The following is a 21,089-nucleotide window of genomic DNA, read 5'->3' as shown; positions in this document are numbered from 1 at the left end:
GTTGTTGGGGTGTGTGTGGGTGTGTGTGTGTACTGTCAAACTGGATCTGACTGGCACAGGAAGAGATTGTCCCTTCTTCTCCAGCAGAGCATCTGGTGGATTCGAACCATTCACCTCTGGGATTGCAGTACAGCTTCTTGCCACTAGGCCACCAAAACTCATTGAAAGTGGGATCTTTACAACTAACTTTACAGAATTAAAACAGATTGTAAGGGAATGTTAAAAACGTTATATGCCAGCAAATTAGATCACTTAGAGTTAATGGACAAACTCTGAAACACATGAACTCCATACTAACTAAAGAATAATAGATTTCAATAGAGCTTAAAGATATAGCAAAGAAAGTGGCTTCAAACCAAAAAGCTATCAGTTTGAACCAACCAGCTACTCTGGGGAGAAATGAAGTCAGTCTGCTTCCATAGAGATTTACAGTTTCTAGAAATCCTATGTACAGTTCTACTTTTGTCCTACTGGGTCATTATGGGTCAGAATCAATTCTATGGCAGTGGGCTTTTTTGCTTTTATTTTAGTTTTCATAGCAAGGGAAGACATTAAACCAGTTTTCAAATACCTACCAAAAACAAAAGTCCTGGACCAAATAACTTCTCTGGAAATTTCTACCAAACATTTATAAATGTGACTCCAGTCTTACATAAACTCTTTCAAAAATTAAAAAAATTAGAAGAGTTTACCTCCTAATTCATTTTATGAGGAAAGTATTATGCTCACTAAAAAGTCAGACAAAAACATCTGTGCTGCAGTTCCTTATTTGATGTGGCTTTTCTAGCCATTGTCTTTGTTACTTTCCCACACAGCTGGATCTCTCTCTCTTGTTGCAGTCACATTGGAACCTACTCATAGCTGATCCTCCAGTGGGTTTTCAGAGGCTGTAAACTGCGTAGGGGGAGACTGTTAATCATTGGAGATATTCAATACTCTTTTTCCCACACTTAGTCCAATTGTTTTTGGTGAAATATTCTTCTAGGTCGTATAGCCCTAGTCTGTCCACTTGCTATACAGAGGTAAGTCATGGTCACAGTGAAGCCGAATACTGTGACATCGATGTGTCAAATGCGAGAGTGGTTACCCATGGTGGACAGTGTTTGGTGGAGCTCCCTGATTAAAGCAAGCTTGGAAGCAGGAGTGGCATCTAATTCTGAAATAGCTTGCCTCTGGAAACCCTATGAACCTGGAGAAAGGATGAAAGTTATACAAGTGTCTAGGTCTTTCGTTCATAGGGTCTCTATGAGTTGCCTACAACTCGAAGGCACTTAACAACAACAACAACATTACAACAACACAACTCAAACGCATCAATCCTTCTTCAATCATTCATATTTATTGTTCAACTCTCAGATGCACAGCAAGTAATTGAAAAGACCGTGGCCTGAATCAGGCACACCTTAGGCCTCAAATTTACATCATTGCTCCTCAATAAATTGGAGAGGTTCCTGACTACACATTTTCCCAGTGCAACATATCTCCTGATCTCCTGACTGCTGGTACCAAGTGTATTGACTGTGGATCCAAGCAAGATAAAATGGTAGACAATTTCAATCTTTTCTCCACCTATCATAATGTTGCTTACCAATCCAGTGGTGAGAATTTTGGCTTTCTTGAAGATGAGATGCAATCCATATTGAAGGTTATAGTCTTTGATCTTCTGCAGTAAGTGCTTCACGTCTTCCTCACTTTTAGGAAGCAAGGCTGTATCATCTACATAATGAAGGTTATTGGTGAGTCTTCTGTAATCCTGATGCCACATTTTAATTCTTAGAGTCCAGCTTCTCAAATAATTTGCTCAGCATATAGACTGAATAGGTATGAAGAAAGGACACAATCCTGACACACACCTTTCTAGTATTCCCTTGCTCAGTTCATACAACAGCTTCTTGGACTAAGTATTTGTTTCACATGTGGAAGATTAATGGATTCCCATTCTCCACAATGTTAGCCATAATTTGATACGATCTACACAGTTAAATAAATTCCTTTGCATAGTTAATAAAACACAGATAGACATTCTTCTAGTATTTTTTGCTTTCAGTAAGAATCCATCTGATATCAGCAATGATATTCCTGGTGCCACAGCCTCTTCTAAAACCAGCTTGAACTTTTGGCAATTCTGTCGATGCACTGGAGAGAACCATACAAATGAGGCACTGTAGAATGCTAGCGTGGGGACTGGTCAATTTTGCCATCTCCGCAGGCTCAGACTGGGCAGGCCAAGAAAATGAAAATCTCACTATTATGAAGAAAGAAGAATCAGAGGGTGCAGCATATCTTTTGAACGTGAGAGTCCAGCTTAAAGCAGGAAGAGGTGGCATGAGATGACACAGCCTAGTCAGGTGATGGCAGTAGTGATGAACAGGGACAGCAGAGGTACAGAAGAACCAGAGAGCAGGTGAAACCGAGCTGGAGGTTCCTGGCCTACAGAGCGAGGACGCTGATACTTACTGGCTGAGTGAATGACTTAGGGTCCTTACTTAAAGCACCCTCCTGACCCATGGAAGCAGAACCAAAACCCTCACCACAATGGTGTAATTACTGTATGGCTTATCTTAAGAGTAGCAGTGACATACAGTTGGCCATCTTTGCCTTTAAGAAGCACTCTGTTTGCATTTCCAGGACAATTTTGTTGATTATTTTTGGCAGTCCATGGATGCATCTGCAGTGTTCTGCATCAACACAATTCAAAGGCATTGATTCTTCTTTGATCTTCCTTATTCAACTTTCAGATGCATAGGAATCAACTAAAAAGACCAACGCTTGGAATAGGCATATATTAGTATTTAAACAGACATCATTGCTCTTTAAAACTTTAAAGAGGTCTTTGACAGCAAGATAGACTGACAGTGACTACCACAACTGGCTTGTGCATGACAGAGATTGTGACGACAATGCAAGATAGGGCAAAGTTCAGATCTGTTGTTCATACAATCACTGTGTCATAACTGACTCAACAATCCCCAACAAAAACAACAGGGCTTTGTAACACCTGCCTGAACAGAGCAAAGGGCAAGGATCTGAAAGAGGCCTGGCTGACAGTAAGCCCAAAAAGAGGCTGTCCTCAATACAACTATAGCCTAATTGTTCCTTAATCTAAATTGTAAATGGTTATTTCCTCAATAAATCTCATAATTATGAGTTTCACCTCTAAGTACTGTGTGGCAGCTGTAATAAATTATCAAACTCAGTAAAGAAGTAGTGAGCATTATGGGGGGACATGTGGTGTTAGAATTTTAAAAAATGGTGTGGAGGGACATATGTGACCTCATCGAAATCAACTTTGTGCTGCTTATTTTGTTGATTAGGATTCTTCTTCTTTGTAAAATTAGAGGAGGTCAGACACCACCATCCCCAGGCTTGCTGCACTGTTTTTACAATACACAAGAAAATGAAAGACCATTGTCTCTAAAAAAAAAATACAAGGAAAAATACTCAACAAAATACTTGTCATGTGCCATAGGATCATGTACCACTGACTCATAGCTGACCCTCTTTCAGGTTTTCAGAGGCTGTAAATCAACTGCATAGGAGGAGAATGCCCATCTTTCTCCCAAAGAGCAGCTGATGCATTTGAACCACACCCCTTTGGGCTGGCAGCACAGCTCTTTACCACCAGGCCACCAGAGCTCTAGCAAAACATTAGCAAATGAAATTTAAAAGTATTGAAAGGATTATGCATCACGATCAAGTGGGAATTATTTCAGTGCATCTGATACAGGCCATGGTCTCTGCAATCACTTGTTATGCATCAGAGAAATAGACAATGACTAGGGAGGATAGAAGGAGAATTGATGCCTTTGAGCTGTGGTGCTGGAGAAGAGTACTGAATGTACCCTGGACTGCCAAGAAAACAAACAGATTCATCCTGGAAAGGGTTAAACTGGGCAGCTCCTTGGAGGCAAGGATTCTGGGGCTTCGTCTGACATACTTTGGACATGTTGTATGGAGGGAAAGGTCCTTGGAGAGGATTCATGCTTGGGAGGGTGGAGGGACACACAAGAGGGGAAGACCCTCTATGAGGTATATTGATTCAGTGACTGGGGTAATCAGGATGGGAGTGCCAGAGGCAGTGCGACTGGCACTGGATAGAGCAGGGTTTAGGGCTATTGTACACAGGGTTCCTATAAGTCGCAAGTGACTCGACGGCACATAACAACAACAAGGTTCAACATTAGAAAACCAATCAGTGTAATGCATCACATTAACAGAAAAGAGGGGAGAAAAAACCTAGATCACTTCAATTGCTGTAAAAAAAATGCATTTGATAAATCCAATAACACCCTTTCATGATTGAAAACAAAAATTACTCAATATAGGGACAGAAGGGAAAGTCCCAAAAAAAAAAAGAAGAAGGGAAAGTCCCCAACATAAAGAAAAAGAATTTTTTAAGGGTGGAGAAAATCATAAATAAACCAACCCACAGCTAACATCATTGTTGCTGTTATTTGTTATGTATCATCAATTCAGAACTAACCAATAGCTGATCCTCCAGAGAGTATGCAGAGGCAGTAAAGCTAACATCAAACTTAATGGAAAAAAAACAGAGCCTTGAGGGGAGCTCTGGTGGCCTAGTGGCAAAGAGCTGCAACTACAATCCCAGAGGCGCATGGTTCGAATCCACCAGATGCTCTGCCGGGGAAGGAGGGACAATCTCCTCCTGTACCAGTCAGATCTGATTTGACGGTACATGCACACAAAAATAAAATAATAATAAAAAAAATTTAAAAAACAACAACAGAGCCTTGTCCTCAAGAGGAGAAAAAAGATACATGTCCATTCTCATCACTGCAATTCAACATCATTTATCTCAGCAGTAGTTACAGAGGCATTCAAGTTAAAATAATCCTTAAAATTATTATTTATATTTTTCTCAATATTTGTGTTTAACTTTATACTCAAAGTAGTTAAAAATATTACAGTTTTTCAGCCGATGGCAGATAACCAAGAAAGCCTTCCCTACCCTCCTCCTTCCACAGCTTTCTGACTTCCAAAAAGGCTAACTTGACTCTTCCCATCTACCTGATCACCCTTGAAAACCCTGTGTGGGCCATCTGCTTGCTGGATGGCCTATCTTCATTGTTGTCTACTTCTGGGGGGTTAAAAACTATATTCTTCACGTGCTAGGTAGCCTGGGAAATCAATCCATAGCATACCATGAGCAACAACTGCCATTTAACTCTAAAGTATTTAACTCATAATTTCTAATCTTTCCTAGACACTAGATCATGTCCCTGGCCCAGTCTTGAGGATCTTCTAGGGATGAAACCTTAACTTGCACTTTCCCCATATCAATGGAGAGTCACATTCTCCCTTTGTCCTTCAGATTTTGATCATACCATAGATTTGTACTGTTTTCACAAACAGAAATGCTATCTAAAGTTAGCATCCCTGAGGACATACCATGAGCTCTTGAAACAGTTCCTTAGTCAAGTCAAATCTCATTTTCAGACATTTATTTCGTCATCTATAAACTCAAGGCCATGGCCAATATTGTCTCTAAGGTACTAGCAGTCCCAAGATTATGAACAAGTCCCATTCCTAAATCTGTCCTTAAGTCAAATTTGTAAATAAATTTGAATAATGAGGTATCTAACATCTCTTGGTTAAATGCTTGTCTTAGCTCATAGTACATAGAAGTGTACCTCTTTTATTTATACATTAAAGAAACACTCTCAGATACACTAAAACATCTTTAACATCATCATCATTAACCCAACTCACTGCTATCAAGTTAGACCTCCTGACTCACAGCTGACCTTGTCTGAATTTTCAGAAGATTTTTCTTTCATTTCAGAAGAGATTGTTCATCTTCCCCCCCATGAAGGGCTGGGTGAATTCCAACTGCTAGAGAAGTACAACCTTTGGCAGGACAACTCCCTATGGACTACGTCATCCAAGCTCAGTCATCATCACTATAATAATGATATTTGAATGCATATTACATCCTCCAATACTATGAGAAGTTAAAGTGAAGAAATGGGATCCCAAAATGTCAGATGGAGACATATGAGCATAGAAACAGGAAACTGGAGATACTGAGATCCTAAATTCCACTGAATTGGTCCTGCCAACAAAAGCAATCTTCCCATGATCATCTGATGAGATAAGCCAGCGGTATTGTTTTTCTCTGAGATATTGCCTGGGATGTTGTCCAGGACGTCTTCAAGGTAGATGCCTTACAAGATATTACTGAATAGTTCCCACCACATTTGTGTTTCTAGATCTACAATTAGACTTAAGTCTCAGTGCGGTCCCAAAAGAAAATGAAATCATGACCTAGAAAGAGGTATACTGCACTATGGAAGAACTGCTTGGTTATTCTGATATGTACAGAAACCTAAAGAATGTATACAGGAATGTCTACGGATGATGTGAGGCGTCAGTCCTGGGAAAAGACATCACGCAGAGAAAGGTGGAGGGTGAGGGAAAGAGAGGAAGACTCTCAAAAAGATGGATTGACCGTGAATGGACCAATGAGTTCAGCATGTCAGAAATTGTGAATATAATCTACAAACAGGCGAAGATAAAATAGATGAATGAGACCTTCTAAGAATCAAATCCCTATGCACATCCAAAAACTTCTCCAACAGGGTAAAAAGGGAAGCCACAGACTGGGGAAAAGTATTTGGTAATGACATATCAGATAAGGGACTTATATCTAGAATTTATAAAATACTTGAGCACCATAACAAGATAGGTAAACAACCCAACTGAAAAATGGGCACAGGATATGAACAGACACTTCACCAAAGAAGACATTCAGATGGCCAACAAGCACATGAAGAAATGTTCAAAATCCCTAGCTTTGAGATGCAAATTAAAACAACTATGAGATATCATCTCACCCCAGTAAGAATAGCAAAATTTAACAGAACAGGAAACAACAAAGGCTGGTGAGGTTGTGGAGAAACTGGAACCCTTATTCACTGTTGGTGGGGGTGTAAAATGGTGCAACCACTGTGGAAGGTGGTATGGTGCTTTCTCAAAAATTTGCAAAACAAAAATACCACATTTCACCCAGAAATTCCACTACTGGGAATATATCCCAAAGAGACCATAACTGACACCCAAGCAGATATATGCACACCCATGTTTATTGCGGTTTTGTTCACAATAGGAAGGAGCTGTAAACAACCCAAGTGCCCATCAACAAACGAATGGATAGAGAAGCTGTGGTATATTCACACAATAGAATACTACGCTGCATTGAAAAACAAGGAACTCATGCAATATTATTAAAAATGGGTGACCCTGGAGGATCTTATGCTCAGTGAAATATCTCAGTCACAAAAGGACAAATACTGCATAGTGCCACTCTTGTAAAACAGGACTGACATCAAGGAGGGATTCTGAGAAAGATTGGATAAATAATGTACACTGCATTGAAACAGATGAGGGAGAAAACGGTTTAAAAGGGATATGCAATTAGATATTATTGTCATGAAGGAGTCCAGAATGAAGGCTGCATAGTGGGGTGGACTTGGGGCAAGGGATTGTATACCAATGAAAGAATTTTTCTTTCACGTTTCAAAGAGAAGAGCGAATTAGGGGTGAGGAAGGGCTGGGAAGAGAGAAAAGTGCAACAATGAATGAATGGAAATCCTGTCTCTGTAAACTTTCATTAAAATTAGTAATATAAAAATTTTTTTATAAATAGTATTAATAAAAACTTAAATGGCAAAAAAAGACATTGTGAAGATAGGCAGGGTAAGGCAATATCAATAGATATTGACAACAAGAGATTCAGGTCTACTGTTCATGGGGTTGCTATGAGTCATAGTTGACTTGACAGCACGTAACACCATTACCATTGAGGGTATGGGAAATGATGCAAAGAACATGAAATTAAATCAGTATAAAGTTATTTGAGTCCACCAAGCAGATTCTTGCTATTCCAGACATAGCCTTCTATTTTGCCTCTAGCAAACACCCTGGCAGCACAGATTCTAAGACAGATTTCCTTCTTCTCTTGGCAGTCCATGGGATATTTAGTAGTCTCTGGCAGCACCACAGTTCAAACGCATCAATTCTTCTTTGGTCTTCTTTATTCACTGGCCAATGTTCACAAGCACATAATGCAACTGAAAGTAACATGCTTGTCAGGCAAATCTTAATCTTTAAACTGACATCTGAGTTATCTAGTGCTGCGATAACAGAAATGTTACAAGTGGGTAGCTTTAGCAAACATTTCATTTTGTCCTAGCTTGTTGTTAGGTGCTGCGGAGCCAAGTATGACTAACAGAGACCCTTTGACAACAGATCTGAACTGTGTTCTATTCTGTGCCATCATCTTCGATACACTTGACATACTTTGAGCCCACTACTGAAGACACTGTGTCAGTACATCTCATTGCGAGTCTTCCTCTCTTTTGCTAACCCTCCACCTTTCCAAGTACGATGTCTCTTTCAAAAAATACCCCTTTCTAATAATATACCCAAAGCATGTGAAACGAAGTTTCACCATCCTTGCCTCCAAGGAGTACTCTGGATGCACTGTGTCCGAGGCATTTATGTTTGTTCTTTTAGCAGTCCATAGGATATTCAGTACTCTCCCACACCACAATTCAAAGGTATCAATTCTTCTACTGTCACTCTTATTTGTCCAGCTCTCTGATGCACAACAGGTGATTGAAAAGGCAATGGCTTGAATCATGCATACCTTGGTCTTTAAACTGACATCATTGCTCCTCAGTTATTTGGAGAGGTCCCTGAAAGCAAACTTTCCTAATGCAGTATGTCTTTTGATCTCCTGACTGCTGGTACCAAGGGGCTGATTTTGAATCCAAGATAAAACCACTGAAAACTTCAATCTTTTCTCCATTTATCATGATGTTACCCTTGGTCCAGTGAGGAGGATTTTTTGTTTCTTGCTGTTGAGATGCAATTCCTATTGAAGGCCATAGTCCTTAATCTAAGCACTTCACATTCTCCTCGCTTTGTGCAAGACAGTAGTAAACAAAGAGCAATACTACATTCCTGAAGAAATTACAAACATTCGTACCACCATCAAGAACTTAAAGAATGAAGGTTTAATGATTCTTACGACATCTACATTTTACTTGCCTATTTGGTCTGGGAGTGGGGGATGGGGAATGGACTGTGCTATCAGCACTTTTGAAAATGGTTTTCTATCCTTTGCCTTCTCTGGAGGGCATGGTCTCAAGCTACCTCAACTGTAGTCACATGGTTTAAAGTTGATCAGCATCTTCAACATCATTAATAACTGTGAGGCCAACATAAGAGAGAGCTAGCCTGACTGTTGAGAGACTAAGGCAAGGCATAGCCTAATGGAGCTTGGGAGATGCAGAGTTAAAGGTTCTGCTTGCTTGCTGTACAACTGGAGGAAGAGCTGACGTGTGATTGCTACAAGACAAAACTTGCTAGACGACTGAGGAAGCCAGAGGTTTCTTGCATTTGTATAGCTACTGCACTGAACCTGGCCTTTCTCTTGTTGACTGAGAAGTTGTATGAACTAACTGAGGAATTTCTGGACTAAACCTGGAATTTCACTGTGTTAATATCCTTTGCCTCCCCCACCCTCCATCTCATTTCCTTGTTGTTGTTGTTGAGTGCCAGCAAGTCAAGGACGACTCAGAATGACCCTATGAACAAAAGGCATGAAGCCTTTCTATAACTACTGTCATTTTGTAGAGACATGTTGTTTAGGAAGTGGATGTTAATCCTGCTTCCAAATCCTATTTCCTTAATACACCCCATAACAGTGAGTAAAGCCTGTGAGTCATTGGCAATGAATTTCAGACCCAGTAATTAGTAGAAGTAGGTGTAGATGCATGTGGGTTGGGGGGAGGGTGGATATGTCAGACTTTAAAGGGAGGTAGATGCTGTTGTAGAGACAATTCACTAAGTGAAGTTAGCAGAGGTCGGACTCAGTCATCCTTTCATTGTTTCTGCTCCTTTTACATGGGTGAGTCTCAGAGAATGGCACTGGACTATCATACTTACACAAGTTGTTGTTGTTATGTGCCATCGAGTCGCTTGCGACTCATAGCGACCCTATGCACAAGAGCTCTAAATGCTGTTCTATCCTGTGCCAACCTAGCTATCTCAAACGCACTCATTCCCACCGCTCTAGTCACAGAATTGATCCATCTCACCAAAGGTCTGGCAGCATCAGCATGGATAGTGAAGAGATTGAGATAGTTAACAGTTTTAATCTACTTGGCTCCACAGTCAACACTCTTGGTAACAGCAGCCAGGAAATCAGGAGACGAATTGCATTGGGAAAGTCGGCTGTGAGGGACCTCTCAAGAGTACTGAAGAGCAACGATGTCAGGCTGGAGACTAAGGTGCGCCTGATCTGGGCTATAGTCTTTGCAATTATGTGCTATGCATCAGAGAGTTGGACAGTGAATAGGGCTAATAGAAAGAGGATTGATGCCTTTGAGCTGTGGTGCTGGAGAAGAGTGTTGAATATACCATGGACTGCTAGGAGAACAAACAGGTTTGTCCTGGAGAGGGTGAAGCCAGAGTGTTCCCTGGAGTCAAGGATTCTGAGGCTTCGTCTGACATCTTTTGGGTATGTTGCAAGGAGGGACTGGTCCTTGGAAAGGGACATCATGTTTGGCAGAGTGGAGGGACGGCGAAAGAGAGGAAGACTTACATAAGTAGTGACTCCAATTGCTGTTATTCCAGCTGTAGTTTCATTGCTTCAGCAAAATGACACATCTCTTAGTATGTAGTGTGCAGCCTTTTATCTAGTCAATGCCTTTTTCTTAATTCCACTTTCAAAGTATCAGAAACAGTCTACAGTCAGATGGCAAAGGCAGTGATATTCCTTCACTATCCTACACCTATCAACTCTCCAGCACTGTATCATAATTTAGTTCTCAGGGACCTCAATTGCATTTCCCTTCCACAAGATGTCACAATAGCTCATTACACTGGTGAAATAATGCTGACTAGAAATATTGTATTAGTGACTTATTGGCAAGACAATTGTGCTGTTTTTGTTGTCAGGAGCTATTAAGTCAAGTATGACTACTAGCAACCCTATGAATTCTGTCCTTTTCTGTGCCATCTTCACCATCTCCTACACACTTAAGCTCATTGCTGGAATCACTGTTATCAACTCATCTTCTTAAGGGTCTGCCTCTACCATCCATCTTTCCAAGCATGATAACCCTTTCCAAGAAATAGCCTCATTCCCAAAATGCATGAGACAAAATTTCCCCATCCTTGCCTTCAAGGAAGTACTCTGGCTGCACTTTTTCAGGGACTTCTCTAAAGTACTCAGGAGCAACGGTGTCTCTCTGGAGACTAAGGTGCGCCTGATACAGGCCATGGTATTTGCAATCGCTTGTTATGCACCAGAGAGTTGGACAATGACTAGGGAGGACAGAGGAGAGTGGATGCTTTTGAGCTGTGGTGCTGGAGAAGAGTATTGAATGTACCACGGACTGCCAGGAAAACAAACAGATTCATCCTGGAGAGGATTAAACCAAGCTACTCCTTGGAGGCAAGGATTCTGGGGCTTCGTCTGACATACTTTGGACATGTTGCCAGGAGGGACGGGTCCTTGGAGAGGGACATCATGCTTGGGAGGGTGGAGGGGCAGCGCAGGAGGGGAAGACCCTCTATGAGATGGATTGATTCGGTGACTGGTGTAATCGGGATGGGTGTGTCAGAGGCAGTGCGGTTGGCGCAGGATAGAGCAGGGTTTAGGGCTGTTGTGCACAGGGTCGCTATGAGTCGCAAACGACTCGACGGCACATAACAACAACAACAACAACATTTGTTTGTTGTTTTGTTGGTTTTTCCCCCCTGTAAATGATCACTATACACATGGACTTCATCTGATGGTCTACAGGAATCAAGTTTATTACATCTGTGGAAAAAAAAAGCCCATTGGAGAAGCTCAATATTGGCTGTGATAACTAAGCCAGGTGCTGACTGGAACAGACCATCAACTACTCATATGCAAGTTCAAACTGAAGCTAAAGAAAATGAGAATAAATCCACAAGAACCAAAATTTGACCTTGCATTAATCTCACCTGTACTTAAAAAAAAAAAAAAAACAAACATCTCAGGAACAGGTTTGAGGCCTTAAACACTAATGAATGGAAACCAGATGACCTGTGGAGGATAGCAAGAATATCATCCATGAAGAATGCAAAAGATCATTACAAAGACAGAAGAAAACAACCAAAATGGATGTCAAAAAGACTCTGAATATTACACTAGAACACTGAGAAGCCAAAGCAAAGAGAAGAAATCAAGAACTTAGAGCTGAAATTAAGGTTGCATAGAGACGTGTACTCGGTGCAGGCAGTTGGGGGAATGGAGGAACTGTAGACCAGTGAAGGAATTTTTTTTTCTTTTTCTTTTCAAAGAGAGGAACGAACTGGTGGGGAGGGGTGGGCAGGGAGAAAAGTGCAGCAATGAATGAATGGAAATCCAAAATATCTGTAAATGCTTATTAAAATTAATAAAAATGATAAAAAAAAGAAGAGCTGAATAGAAAACTTCAAAGGGTAGCACAGGAAGACAAAGCAAAGTATTACAAAGAAATGTGCAAAGAACTAGAGTCTGAAAATCAAAAGAGCCGTCCTCACTCGGTATTTCTTAACCTGAAAGAACTAAAGAACAAATTCAAACCTCAAGTGGCAGTACTTAAGGATGCTATGAACAGAATATTGGATGATCTGGGAAGCACCAAAAGAAGATGGAAGAAGTGCACAAGGTACCAAAAAGAATTGACTGACACAAAAGAGTTAGATGAAACAACATATAATGAAGAGGCAACAGTGATGAAGGAGGCAGATCAAGCTACTCTGAAGGAACTGGCAAAAAACAAAGCTCAAGGAGATGATGGAATATCAATTTTTATATTTCAAAAAACAGATTGCAGCCCTGGATGTGCTTACCAGCTTGTGCCAAGAAATCTGGAAGACAACTTCTTGCCAAATGACTGGAAGAGATCCATATTTATTCCTATTCCATAAAAGGTTGTCCAACCTAATATGGAAATTATGGAACAAAATCACTAGTATCATGCACAAGCAAAATCTTACTGAAGGTTATCCAAAAATGACTGGAACAGTGCATCAACACAGAACTACCAGAAATACAAGCTGGGTTTAGAAGAAACTGGGGCACTAGGGACATCATAGCCAATGTCAGATGGATCTTGGCTGAAAGCAGAGAACACCAGAGGAATGTCTACTTGTGTTTTATTGACTATGCAAAGGCATTTGACTGTATGGTTGACAACAAGTTGTGGCTAACACTGAGATGAAAGGGCCTGAGGAGTGTTTCATTCTGATTTACATACAGTTACCATGAGTCAGCGCTAACTTGGCAACTGACAATGACCTATGTTTATATGGCACTGATGTGAATCACTGTTAAAGCATTTAAAGACAAAGATTTGGAATTCTCTACTTATAAAGTTTGCAAAGCTTTTCACCAACTGTACATTGTTAAAAATAGTTACTTTGTTAAGTCAAATTTTCTTTCTCAATGACTTACTTCAGACCAAAGGATCTTATGTTTTCCAGAGAAAAGAGTCTCATCTTTTCCAAATAAACAAAAGCTCTTTGAGACTCTCTGTTTTCAAGTGTAAAAATGTCTTGAGACCAAAACATTGGAAAAAGATAGGTTCATGAGACAAAATGCTTCAGCTAAAATGAAACTGCCATTTCCAAGTGTATGTATCTTGGTTTCTCTGACTCAGTTTCCCCATTTGCAAAATTAAACCAGTAACACATTCTTCTTGGCTTGATTGGTGATTAAATGAGGTAATCCTTTCTAAACATTTAAACTATATGTTAATAACTAACATACAGTGAGTACTTCATATATGCTGGATCCCCATACATGTCATTAAGCCCAGAGTAACTGCATAAAACAGGTACATGACCAATGCTTTCAGATGTTGAATGTATATTATGTAGGGGATGTTGGAAAAGACATAAGATATTAATAACCCAACGGCAAATGATACTGAAAACAGAAGGGATTTACCATACCTGTCAGCCACATCCAGGTCAGATTCAATCTTGTCTAGTCCTTTCATGATATTGTCAAACTGCTCACCCTGATGGTGAAGAACTTTTGCTGTATCTTCCAAACGCTTCTGGGAACATGCCATCAAACCAGTCAGTTCCTTCCCTTTGGTCATGGTGGAGGAGGATGCCTGAACAGCAGCTCCTGGCTGAGACAACAGCAGCTCTCTCCAGAAATGCTCAATGATATTGAAAACTGCATTCCGACTAGGTTGTAAGGAACTAAACCAGTGCTTAATATGGTCCTTTTCCAGGATGGTGATGGAACTGAAGATAAAATGGGAAGCTTCTTTTTTTATCTCAATTATACTAGAAAGAGGAAAGTTAACAAGAATTGTGCCAGCTTTATCAGTGATAAATTTTAGTGAAAGAGAAGTTAATGAAAGTTTTCCAGGGAACCATCGTTTCTCAGATTCTAAATAGTAGGAGCATGGCCAAGTGTGAATACAGATGTCTCTGCTCATCTGTTTCCTGGATCAGGTTGCCACCAAGGTCACAATCTGCATCTAAAGGAAAGGACACAAATTTAAATGGGTAGATAAGATTGATGACATTAACAAGCACAGAACTACAGACTCCAGACTAACAGAACTACAGAACTACTAGGAAATTAACAAGTATGGGGTATACCTGCTGTTATGAGCTGAATTATGTCCTGTAAAAGCATGGGCTTTAAACCTTAAAACTCTATGCCTATACTTATATTATGGTTTGGGAATAGGCTGGTTTTTTATGTAAATGAGGCAGGATTGTTGTTGTTAGGTGCCCTTGAGTCAAGTACAACTCACCTCATCCTTACAAACAACAGATCTGAAACCTGTCCTATCTGGTACTAGCCTCACAATCTCTGACAGACTGCCTTTTATATTAATGAGGCAGGATTAGTACAGGGTGTATCTTGAGTCAATCTCTTCTAAGATATAAAAGAGACTAAACAAGAGAGTTGGAGCTCTTGAGGCCTAGTGGCAAGAAGTTGTGCTGCAATCTATCAGATGCTCCATGGGAGAAAGATGGGAAATATCCTCCCATATCATTAACTGCTATGGGTAGGTTCTAACTTGATAGTACTCCACAACAACAATAAATAAGACAGCAGAAGGGAGACAGCCTAAGACAGATGTCAAGACACATGGAGATCTCCAAGGAACCAGGAAGCAGAAGCTGAAAACACAAGAGCTTTCTTCACAGCTAACAAAGACAGAAAGTCTCCCTAGATAGAGTTGTTACTGCTGTGGGACCTTTTCTGGAGGGAAGAGCATAGTATACTTGTGGTCAAGACCCCCTGGAAATTTAATGACACTTTGGCAGTATCAACTATTTTATATAAGCTCCAACTTTGAGAAAGTCCAATTTTAGAATCTGAGCATTCAAAGAAATGTAGTACACAATTTAGGTCCAAAGTAGTATATAGATAAGGAAACAAAATATACACATTTAAAAATGGGAAACAATAGAACTCCATATTAGTGCCTACAGAGTAAAGGCAATATTAAAGAATCCTATTGTGTAAAGTTAAAAGTCCTCATTTCACATACTTTGGCATGTTGTTAGGAATGGCCAGTTTTTGGTAAAAGATACCATGCCTGAAAAGGTAGAGGGGTCAGCAAATGAAAAGAAGACCCTTGATGAGATGGACTGACACAGTGACTGTATAAATGGGTTTGAGTACATCAGAGTTAATAATAAAGCTGGTACAAGATAAGGCAAGGTTCAGAGCTATTGTTCATATGGTGGCTATGAGTCATAGGAGACTTGACAGCATCTTACAACAATAAGAGAATTCTGAAGGAGATTGCTGAGAATTACAACAGGCAAGGAAGGCCTACTTACAGTCTTGAAGAAGATGGTAGGGCTAGAATACTAAACAAACAGAGAAACCAAACCCCAAACAAAACCTGAGTTCTGGTGGCAAAGACCATAATGAGTTATGCTGGTAATCCAAAGGTCTCAGCTATCTAGTGGTTCAAATCCACCAGCAGCACCTACCAAGAGGATGAGCAATCTCCTCCCACGAGATTGACAGCCTCCAAAAACCCGAAGGGTCAGGAGTAGAACAGAAAGGAGAAAGACAAAAAATAGACTGCATTCCAGCTAAGCATTTCATTTGGCATCAGTCTACGATGATGAGAAACAGAGTGCTTGGGTTTTTTAAGGGTGGTGGCTGTTGTTGTTAGGTGTCACTGAGTCTAGTGTGATCCTATTAACAACAGATTTGAACAAATAAAACAGCTGCAGCAAGAAAGCTTTAGGCTTTCTTAACTAAAATAAGGAGATTATGTATTTACAGACACAGATACACCTATATGCCTGTATGTGCAATGTTGTTGTGTGCCATTAAGTCAGAACCTATCCGGATAACTGACCCTCCAATGAGTTTTCAGAGGCAGTAAATCTCAGGGGAGGAGAATGCCCATCTTTCTCCTGTGGAGCACTAGCCTTTGAGATTACAGCACAGCTCCTTATCACTAGGCCACCAGAGCTCCCTATATGTGCAATAGGTTATTTCTCTCACTACCATGGACTGCCAGGAAAACAAACAGATTCATCCTAGAGAGGATTAAACCAAGCAACTCCTTGGAGGCAAGGATTCTGGGGCTTCGTCTGACATACTTTGAACATGTTGCCAGGAGGGACAGGTCCTTGGAGAGGGACATCATGCTTGGGAGGGTGGAGGGGCGGGCAGCGCAGGAGGGGAAGACCCTCTATGAGATGGATTGATTCGGTGACTGGGGTAATCAGGATGGGTGTGTCAGAGGCAGTGCGGTTGGCACAGGATGGAGCAGGGGTTTAGGGCTGTTGTGCATAGGGTCGCTATGAGTCACAAATTACTCGACTCCATGGCACATAACAACAACAACCATTAGTCTGAACCAATTCATAGCTGGCCCTCTAGCAGTTGTTTTGTTTTGTTTTTTTGAAGCTGTTAACAGTACAAGAGGAGAATGACCATTTTTCTTCCACATGGAGCACCTGATGGATTCAAAGAGCCAAAGGTGTGTCACTTTTGGGTAGGATCAGAGCACCAGAGCTCTATCTCATTAGGTTAGTTATTGATAAATTATCTAGTTAATGAATAATCAGAAAACAACGCATTGAGTTGATTAGTATGACTCTATCCCTGCCAGCATAAAGGCCACAAAGCAGTCATTTGAACAAAGAACAACAGAAAATATTTGTTTCTCAGACTAGTGGGTAAGAATAAGGGTTAGTCATATCCATTTAAATATGGTTTACAAAGTGCTTCATGATACCTTAGGGTATCCAAAGCCTAAGATAACAATGAAAATTACACAAAACAAAACAGGAAACTGCCAAAAATTCAAGTTGGATTCAGAAGAGGCCATAGAACGAGGGATATCATTGCTGGCTGATGGTCTTGGCTGAAAGCAGAAAATACCATAAAGATATTTACTTGTAAAAAAAGAAAAATTTAAAAAAGGTATTTACTTATTTTTTATTGATTATACAAAGGCATTTTTTTACAATGTGGATCACAACAAATCATGGTTAACACTGAGAATGGGAATCTCAGAACACTTAACTTGAACTTACGCATAGAAAAGAAGCTGCTGTCTGAGAACAAGGGAACACTGCATAGTTTAAAATAAGGGACGGTATGCATGACAGTTGAATTCTTTCTTCCTATCTATTCAATCTGTATGCTGAACAAATAATTCAAGAAGCTGGACTCTATGAAGAGGAATGGCATCAGGATCACATGAAGAATCATCAACAACCTGCCTTATTCAAATTGGAGAAAGTAGTTTTGAAGTACTTACTGAAGAAGGTCAAAGACTATATCGTCTTCAATATGGATTACATTTGAACACCAAGAAAACAAAAATCCTTACCATTGAAGGTGTCAACTATTTCATTTCAGTTGGATCCACAATCAACAGCCATTTATAGTAGCAGTCAAGAAATCAAAAGATGGGCTGCACTGGGAATTGTGCTGTCAAAGACCTCTTCAAAGTGCTAAAGAGCAAAGATGTTCGTTTAAAAACAAAGATGCACCTAATCCAAGTCCTGGTCTTTTCACTTGCCTCTCAAACATCTGAAAGTTGGACAACGACTGCAGAAAACCAAAGAATTGATGCCTTTGAAATATGGTTCTGATGAAGAGCACTGACTATATCATAGACTGCCTAAATAAGAAACAAATCTGTCTTGAAGAAGTGCACCCAGGGTGTTCCTCAGAGACAAAGGTGGTGCAAATTCATTTCATGTACTCTGGCAATGTTATCAAGAGGGGTCAGACATCGGGAAAAGAGATCATGTTGTGAAAGGCAGGTCAGGGAAACAATGACCCCTCACTGAGAGTGACTCTAATAATGGATTCAGGTATGTTGGAGATCATGATGAGGATGACACATGACAGAGCAAAGTTCTATCTGTTGTTCATAGGATCTCCATGAGGTGTAGTTGACTTAACAGCACCTAATAACAAGACAAACAAAGCAGGCAGAACAAGGAGCCTCATGACTCTCATAACAATATATTTGTTGTAGTTGGTAGCACTTGTTATCCCCTAATACAGCTTTACTCTTGGCCCTCCTGGCTGTAAGGAGCCTCCACTATTAAGCCACACTAACTTAACTTTAGTGATCCATACACCCTGACTCCCAAGAAGTGTCATCTCCTTGGCAAAAGAGGCCCTACCTTCTTCATTATCATATCCCTGTCGGTCTGAGAGTTTCACATGGTATAGAAACTGAAGTTAAATCACTAATTACCTGACCCTAGTCATTCTTAAGTATGTTCTAGGGAGAATTATACAAGCACTGAATGAAATGATGTACAAATTCCCCAAAGAATTAATGAGTCTGGCATTGCAGCATCAGAGGAAGTATGCTGTAGTTCCAATTCCAGTTCTGCCACACACTTTATGACTCTGGAAAAGTTACTTCACCTTCTGGCACTCCATTTCTCCACCTTTAAAACAACTAGACCTCAGAACAACATCAACCATCAGCTCTTCTACAACATTCTAAGATTTAAAAAAAATCAAGAAAGAAAGAGAACCATCAAACACTTCTCATTTCTGGACAAAGAACAATCAGTATGAGAAAAGTATTCAAATTTCACAAATACTAAGGAAGAAGCAAAAGGAGAAACATGTGGCCACAAATGTTTCCTACCACAGATTTCCATGGCATCTTTCCCAACAAACCAAAATAAACAAAGAATAAATGGAAGGGCAAAGCAAGAAAAACAGTCTCATAATGTCTTTAACTCATACTTGTAGCCCAAGCTTGTAAATGATCCCACCTAAACTCACCCCATGTCCTTCCTCTGTAACTCCCATCTTAGAACTCCACTGTCCTAGCACTCTGTCAGCGTAACTGCCTGCACCTCTCCAAGTCCACCCACCCCACCCTGGTCTTGTCTTTCTCCTCATTCCCATGCACAGTCCTTGGAAGAGCGTCCTTGCTGCTCTTGAAGATTAGGTCTTCCTCTTTATTTCAGTCCTTACTTCCAGGCATCATCAACTTTTCCTTCATTCTTAAACTGGTGGTTAACAAACATTTTTCATAATGGACTGAAGAGTAAAAATTTTCAACTTTGTAAGCTATACAAGCTGTTCTTAATCAACCTTGCCTCTTTAAGATGAAGGCAGTCATCAACAACAGGTAATCAAAGGCAGGTAGCTATATTCTATGGATGTATTTGGCCCAAATGCCATAGTTTGCCTATCTCCATCTTAGATTACTTCATCAATTTAAAAATATACCATCTCAATAAATGGTATCAACAGACCCAGAAGTTATCCTGCATTCCTCCCCTCATCTCTTCCAAACTACCAACAGACCCAGAAGTTATCCTGCATTCCTCCCCTCATCTCTTCCAAACTATCTATCAGCAGGTCACAGCAGTTATACCTCTCACAGAGGCCTTGTATTAGATCACTTTTTATCCTTGCTCACACTGCTATCCAAGATGCAGTTCTTACTCACCTGGACAATACCCTATCTGGTCTCCTTGGTTTACTGGGCCCCACTACCCATTCTCCATCGATCTGGCAATGAGATATTAAAAACAAAGTTGGAAAATGGCACTCTTATGCCCAAAACCCTTACCATCATACTCGGAATAAAAGCTAAACTCTTCATTGTGGCCTAACATTCTCTACGTGACCTACAACTTCATCACCCAACAACTTTCTCTCAGAGGCTTTCTTCTCTGTTTGAAACACTTCCCTCTAAAACTCCAAACTGCTAGATCTTTCCTTCAGGTCTCTGTTTAGAGACCCTCTTCCTCTCAGTGCACCTTCCTTCAACCACTCCTTACATCACAACACTGCTCACTTCCTTCCTAGCACATACAACTCCATAGTGATTGTTTATTTGCTTATGTATTCATTAACTCTGTCTACACACAAAAACGACTGGAACAGCACATCAACAGAGAACTACCAGAAGTCCAGGCTGGGTTTAGAAGGGGTCGTGGTACTAGAGATATTGTAGCTGATGTTAGATGGATCTTGGCTGAAAGCAGGGAATACCAGAGGAATGTCTATCTGTGTTTCATTGACTATGTAAAGGCATTTGACTGTGTAGAACATAACAAACTATGGCTGACTCTGAGAAGAATGGGAACCCCAGAACACTTGATCGTTCTAATGCGAAACTTATACTTGGACCAGGAGGCAGTCGTCAGAACAGAGCAAGGGAGCACTGCATGGTTCAAAATTGGGAAGGGCGTACACCAGGGATGCATCCTATCTCCATACCTTTTCAACCTATATGCAGAACAGATTATGCGGGAGGCTGGGCTCTATGAGGAGAAATGTGGGGTGAAGACTGGTGGACGATTTATCAACAACCTGCGTTATGAGGATGACACAACCCTGCTTGCTGAAACTGAGGAGGACCTGAAGCACCTGCTGCAGAGGGTCGAGGACTGCAGCCTACAATATGGATTGAGGCTCAATGTCAAGAAGACAAAGATTCTCACCACTGGACCAATTGGCAGCATCATGATGGATGGTGAAGAGATTGAGATTGTACACAGCTTTAGTTTGCTTGGCTCTGTAGTCAACAGTCTTGGCACCAGCA

The 21,089-nt window shown here is 40.6% G+C and overlaps 1 protein-coding gene across 1 annotated transcript in view; it reads right to left on the bottom strand.

The window, feature by feature from the left end:
• The window catches only part of SNAP47 (synaptosomal-associated protein, 47kDa), a 58,280-nt gene extending 43,782 nt beyond the window's left edge, over positions 1-14,498 (bottom strand). Inside the window, exon 1 of the mRNA XM_006893912.1 lies at positions 13,999-14,498. Within this exon, the coding sequence (XP_006893974.1) occupies positions 13,999-14,498 (500 nt within the window). The remainder of the gene's footprint in view (positions 1-13,998) is intronic.
• Between the last annotated feature and the right edge of the window lie 6,591 nt (positions 14,499-21,089).

Source organism: Elephantulus edwardii, unplaced genomic scaffold, assembly GCF_000299155.1.
Source record: "Elephantulus edwardii isolate Elephantulus edwardi_28Jun2011 unplaced genomic scaffold, EleEdw1.0 scaffold00133, whole genome shotgun sequence".
In the NCBI taxonomy this organism is placed as follows: Eukaryota; Metazoa; Chordata; class Mammalia; order Macroscelidea; family Macroscelididae; genus Elephantulus; species Elephantulus edwardii.
This window is presented reverse-complemented; position numbering and strand designations above follow the sequence as displayed.